The sequence below is a fragment of the Solenopsis invicta genome, chromosome 9, assembly GCF_016802725.1.
Source record: "Solenopsis invicta isolate M01_SB chromosome 9, UNIL_Sinv_3.0, whole genome shotgun sequence".
Classification (NCBI taxonomy): domain Eukaryota; kingdom Metazoa; phylum Arthropoda; class Insecta; order Hymenoptera; family Formicidae; genus Solenopsis; species Solenopsis invicta.
In genome coordinates, this window is record NC_052672.1 from 16,687,645 (window position 1) to 16,694,209 (window position 6,565).

At 29.5% G+C, this 6,565-nt stretch overlaps 2 protein-coding genes across 2 annotated transcripts; both read left to right on the top strand.

Moving 5' to 3' along the window:
• Window positions 1-823: 823 nt before the first annotated feature.
• Window positions 824-2,481, top strand: LOC105201850 (mitochondrial ribonuclease P protein 1 homolog). The gene is made up of 3 exons (XM_011170102.3): window positions 824-1,347; window positions 1,458-2,028; window positions 2,105-2,481. Exons 1-3 carry the CDS (start codon window positions 959-961, stop codon window positions 2,420-2,422), a joined length of 1,278 nt encoding a protein of 425 aa, XP_011168404.1. The 5' UTR covers window positions 824-958; the 3' UTR covers window positions 2,423-2,481.
• A 1,882-nt stretch (window positions 2,482-4,363) lies between these two features.
• LOC105206207 (prefoldin subunit 4) lies at window positions 4,364-5,516 on the top strand. Its single transcript, XM_011175717.3, has 4 exons — window positions 4,364-4,551; window positions 4,629-4,733; window positions 4,858-4,974; window positions 5,117-5,516. The coding sequence occupies exons 1-4, from the start codon at window positions 4,513-4,515 to the stop codon at window positions 5,270-5,272; spliced, it is 417 nt and encodes a 138-aa protein (XP_011174019.1). The 5' UTR covers window positions 4,364-4,512; the 3' UTR covers window positions 5,273-5,516.
• Window positions 5,517-6,565: the final 1,049 nt, after the last annotated feature.

Consider the following 6,565-nt stretch of genomic DNA (forward strand, 5'->3'; position numbering starts at 1 on the left):
CATATCTCCACGTAGCATATCGCTTTTCTTATTTGGGCGTAACGAGATCCCGCTTTCACTTGAAACTGATGATATCTCACCTTTATCCACGAAATCGGTCGTCTGCACCATCCAGCACTGTCTACACCAACCCGTGGCGATGCACTGTGAACTAAAGGCCGTTGTACATGAAGATGAAGTTGCACGAGCGCGTCACATCAATTCATCGCGAATTTCGATTGGCTGTTGATAGCGTTTTCGACTGCAGTGGATTTTAACCCACGATCGTCCGTTCTAATTGGACGATTCCGGCAAATAGCGACAAACCTGGGTTAAAACCCACTGCAGTGGAAAACGCTATCAGGGTTATTTTTTCGTTTGCCATATGACCATGTTTTCAAGATTATTGATTGGCTACAGGATAAAAGACTCTCGAGTTCTCGAGTCTGCAAAAATTCTCTATTAATGTGGTTGATTGGATCTAAAGATAAGAACCAATCACATTTAATTGTTACTTTGCCTCTCGGTGAGCGATCATAAGTTAGTTTATAATAGCTGTTACCGTAAGAAATTCACCAATCATAGTCAACTATTCTTCTATAAATCGATCCTGATTGGCCAATTTCTTACGGCAACGGCTATTATAAACCAACCCTAATACTGCGGGCCTCTTTCACATCTCGGTTAGAGCTAACCGAGAGGTTAGTCCATTGGAATTGATCAATTGCATCGCCTATTGTGTGAAATAACAAATGCTATTGGTCAATTCCAATGGACTAACCAATCGGTTAGATTAGTGAAAGAGGCCTTGAATGCATCCATTGGATGCGGTATGAACCGTGTAAAATGTCCGAAAATCATGTGCACTTCTATTGTTGATCAAACTGCTTAGGTTAAGTTTAGAGAGTCATTGGCGCAGTTTATAACATCGTGACGATTTTTGCTACAAAAAATCGTAATAATTAAATAAAATTACAGAATGTTTAATAACATGAAGAAATGTTTGACAGTCTCAATTAGGATTTCTAGGAAACTTTTAGCGTCATCGTTCCACGAAAGTGTCTTGATACCTGAATTTCTCTCTTGTGCAAACATTCGGTATTTGAATAATATGGCTCGTAAACAGTTTTACTGTCATTCTACTATCAAAGATCAAAATGTAACAAGTGCCGAGTTAAAAGCTCAACAACAAAAGTTAGATCAGCAGGAACTTGAAAAGTTGCTCTCCGATCCCGAGAATAACAAGCGCTTTCAAATATTGGAGTTAGAAGTGGATGTCATGCGACACAATGCTGAAAGGGTTCCTACCAATATTGAGCCGAAAGATTGGTTGACGCTGTTAAACACAGCAACCAAGACAAGAAGAAAGTCAGTATATTATTTCCTATTTTTCTTTTTCTTTATCAGAAAATATTTTTGATTGATTGTTTAATGAAATTTGGTTGATTTTGTTTGAAGCACATTTTTTTGTTGTACAGAAGGTATCTTGAATTTTTGTGGAAAAATGAGAGATCACGTGAAAATGTTAAGCTAAAACAAGAGATGAGAAAATCTGAAATGCTAGATAAAAAGGAAAAAGAAAAGCAAGTTGAGGACACTGGTGAAATAAAATATGGACTTTTGCATAATACACTATTTATGCGTATATATGACACAACTATAAATCACTTCTACAATGGTAAAATGATCCAAAGTATGATGTTTGAACCAAAGATAGTGTTTGACTGTGGTTATGATAATGAAATGAACCAACGAGAGATACATAATTGCGCCAAGCAACTATCTCTGGCATTTGCAAGCAATCGCAACCACGTTAATCCCATGTTTATGTACTTCTGTAATTTTAACAAAGATGGATTACTTAGACGTAATCTTCAACAAAACATACCTACTTTGTTGGACGACGATTTTCCAGTGGTAGTAACATCGCAATCTTATTTAGATATATTTCCTAAGAATGAGTTAGTGTATCTCACTCCACATTGTAGGGTAAATCTAACCCAATTCGATCCAGATGCAGTTTATATTATAGGTGCACTAGTAGACAAGGTAAGCTGACAAGATTTTATGTTGTAAATACACTACTTATCTTTCTTTATTGAATTGGATTTTCATTTATTTGTAGAGTGATTCGCAACCATTGTCTTTGGCAAAAGCTAAGAAGGAAGGTATCCGCATGGCTAAATTTCCCATAGATCAATATCTTGAGTGGGGTGCTAGCTCTTCTAAGAATCTTACACTTGACCAGTCGTTGAAAATAATGTTGGACCTGAGACACACAGGAGACTGGAAAGAGGCATTAAAACATGTGCCAAACAGAAAATTAAGACCTGCTAGAGAAAAGATGTTGCAAAACAAAATACGAAGGTCTATGTCCATGAATACACCAGAGACTAAGGAATCCAAATTAATCTTTACATTTGAAAATAGGAAAAGAAATTAATGTTCTTTAATTGTAAACATTAGACTACAACAAATTATATAAAAGATTAATATCAAAAAGGAGATTGTTAATTATTTTGCTCTATATTGTAGAATTATTCCTAAGATAACAATTTATCTTAAAACTTAATATAAAATTTTATTTTGTAATATATACATATATGATGCTTTATCTTCTCTTTTACGTCATTAAAATAGATTAAAAAATATCATTAAATATGAAAGCATCATCCTCACTTCTATTCTACAAATATGAAATTTCTCCATTTTCAATTCATCTAATTGCGTTTTTGACTGCAGTGAGTTTTAATCCAGGTTCGTCGCCGTTTACCGGAATTGTCCAATTAGAACGGACGATTTCGGCAAATGACGAACCGGGGTTAAAATCCACTGCAGTCAAAAACACTATAATTGTAAAAAATAAAATGATAATCAATTACACATCATTAAAAATTTATAATTTTTGATATATATATATACAACATTTATCATTGGGATCATTACTGAAATCTTTTGCTTGCTATTGCTACATTAATGAGTCTATCATATATTAACAATGAAAATATAGAAAAATTAGCAAATGCTTCTACACAAAATTTCATTGTAAAATAACATTAAATTGTTGTTAAAATCTTTTGTTTTATTAAACTTAAATTCTCAAAAGTTCTTTTCAATGTTACGTAAGACAAGTTAGTTTAATTTTTCAATAAAGATTATTTTTATTATACATATTGCAAGAAAAATTAAGTTAAATTAAAAATAATTAATTATGTGTTCTTCAGGATTGCTTCAAAAATCGGTAAAAGTTGTTAGAAGATATGTCGATAAATAAGGTAGGCTAGAATTGGGTCTTGCAGCATTCAAAATACCGAAAAATATTGTTTGAAGTATCAGGAAAGCAGAATAAGCAAGGAAGTTGCCGAAAGTACGCTGCATGAGTCTCTATCGACGCGCTGATTGGTCAGGATTTTCGAACAAGGGCCGTCTCTATCCCTCACGTATCGACGCGCTGATTGGTTAATGTTTTCGAGGCGGGGGTGTCTATCACTCGCGTACCGACGCGTTGAATTGGCCGGCGCCGGGAAGCCATCATTGTAGGTTTAGCCAATTACTGCGTAGGCTTTCTGCCTATGGAGTGGGGATTATTCTACCTCTAAATCCAGTAAACCTACTCGCTAATTCTGTACTCCTAATAACTCTGACGATTTTTCGAGCTGTTTAATCAGACGAACGTTGCCATTTCTCCGATATTACCTACTTCCTCCTGTCGTAATTTACTTTCCTAATAACTTTGATGAATTTTTGAAGCTTTGAGAGGCACATGTGCAACATATGTTTTAATAAAGAAACCTTTACATTTAACATTTAATATTACATTAAAAAAAATGTTTAATGCATTTAAACTTTTTTGTATTATTAATATAAAATCATCCTTAATTTCTTGTCTTTAATTTTGTTATTTTATTTGTGTATAAAAATTATGTAAAATTAAGATTAAAATTAATATTTTTTTAAAACTAAATTGAATTGAATTTAATGTCCTATAAAACGAATTTATTAAAATTAATTTAAGTCGCAAAACCATGTGGAACAGAACAATACATTTCATAAAATTATTGCTAAAGTTTCGTCTTACTAAACTGATAAGTATATTATACATATATAAAACATGTTAAATTAAAGCAGACAACAAATGTCTGCTTTACAACAAAATTAATTTTTACTAAGTTTTCTTTTTTAGTATATGTATAGACTTCTAAATTTTATATAAAATAATTATATTTAAAATATGATAATATTGAAATCTTACTAAATTTTTGAATTTATTATATATATATATATATATATATATATATATATATATATATATATATATATATATATATATTATAAAACTTAATAAAAATTGGAGACACATGAGAATCCGTTATATTATTTTCAGTTTGACAAAAAAACTCCAGATAACATCACTGGGTGTCACTAGCGCCTATGGTTTTACGCAAGGTTTCGAATTCAACCAATTCAACTTCCCACACATTTTAAACAATTATTTTAATGTAATAATTAAACTGACTATAGAAAAACATAAATATGGCAGGTGGGAAAAATAGTCAAACTGGATTTCAGCCGGTAAAATAATGTAGAAAATAGAAATTAGCATGGCAGTATAGTTTCATATATTTGTAACCTAACCTATATTTTGCAAGGATTCTGATGTTCATATTACCTACGAGGAGCAACAGAAGATTAATAAATTTGCCAGGCAAAATGCAAAATTGGAAGATTATAAAGAAGAACTTAGAGTAAAGCAGGTAATTTGTTCGAAAGAATTAAAGATTGATCCTTAAGACATTATTGACCTTATTTGGTCACGCACAGTCATGCATATTTTTGCGCGCATTATATGAGCAATAATTGATTGTTTGTAATTAACAGAACGAATTGAAGAATTTGGAGGATGCTTCCGATGAATTAGCTCTTATGGACGACGATGCAAAAATACCATATTTTATTGGAGAAGTGTTTATCTATCATAGCCTTGAGAAGACGCAGGTGATTAAACAATTATTACAATTATCATGATTCATGACATTATCTATATTAGAATGTCTCAGATAAATGTTTAAATTTATGCAACAACATATTTTTATCTTTTTACATTCTGATTAATCAGTTTTAATAACTTTTATTTTAGAATTCTTTGGAAGATGCTAAAAGTAAGAAAAAAGAGGATATTGCGAGATTAGAAAGTAAATGCGCAGATTTGAAGACTATCATGACTGAGTTAAAAACACAATTATATGCCAAGTTTGGTAGTCGTATCAATTTAGAATCCGAAGAATCGGATTAATATTTCTCTTTATGCATTTATTATTATCATTTACCATATTTAATATTGAAAGTACTTCAGCATTAATATTAATATTCACCAATGCAATTCTATTCATTTGAATTTATAAGCAATTTAATTTATAAACAATTATGTATTTACGTTGCTACATTTCTATGACGCAATTTCTCTTAATGTAATATAAAATAAAATTTATTGAATACTTTCTGGAAATATATAATAATAAATCTTTTTTAAAGAGTTATTTAAATGCTTTTTATTTAAGAATTTCCATGTTCTAAAGTTATAGTAACTCACATTTTATCTTAAATTTGAAAGGATTTTATATAGATTATAATGACTTATAGATTTTGAAAAATTCTTTTTACAGATATTTTTTTAATAGCTGTTGAGGTTTTTCCCTCTTGACATTCTTGATTTTATAAAGTCAAGATTGTCAAGTAATTTTTTAAAAATTTACACAATTTTTTAGTAAGCAATTCTATTGAAAATTTACCCATTTAATATATACAAAGTGACAAGATCAAAAATTTAAATTTTTGTTTGCCAGATTATTTTGTTTGCCAGCCATTTGTGTGTATGTTATGTGAAATATATATATATATAATATATATATATATATATATATATATATATAATATAAATTCTTACAATAGAAATGATAAAAATCTAATGAAATAAAACTTTCCGATTTGTAATTAAAGCTAATTCTTTCTTTGTTAAGTTATCAATTATTTGTGTTAAAAGTAAAAATAAATAACAAGTTTTATAAATACTGATTAGTAACAGAACATAGAATAGATCATAGGAAGGCCAAAGCTAATTAACTAAAATTATCAGTGGAACTGAGCCTAAAGCTTAAGTAACACAGACTAAATATTGCATAGGATGGAACTAAAATTTGGATATTTGCCAGTTTGCTCTCATTAGCAGTACGAAAACGATTGAGAACGCGTTCAGTAATTTCTGTTTTATTTCATTTTCTATAAATAAATTTATAAATTTTTTGTAATTATGTACATTATTCTTTGTTACATATTATGTATAAATACAATTATTTATTAATTAAAATATTATAATAGTTATTACAGCTCTAATTTTACGATAACAGTATACTGTACTATATATATATATATATATATATATATATATATATATATATATATATATATATATATATGTAAATGCGATATCATAAGATTCCAAAATTTTAATTGAAAAGAAAATTTAAAATTGAATGAAATTAATAATCACGTAGTATATATCAATATTTATACTATAATTAAAATATTA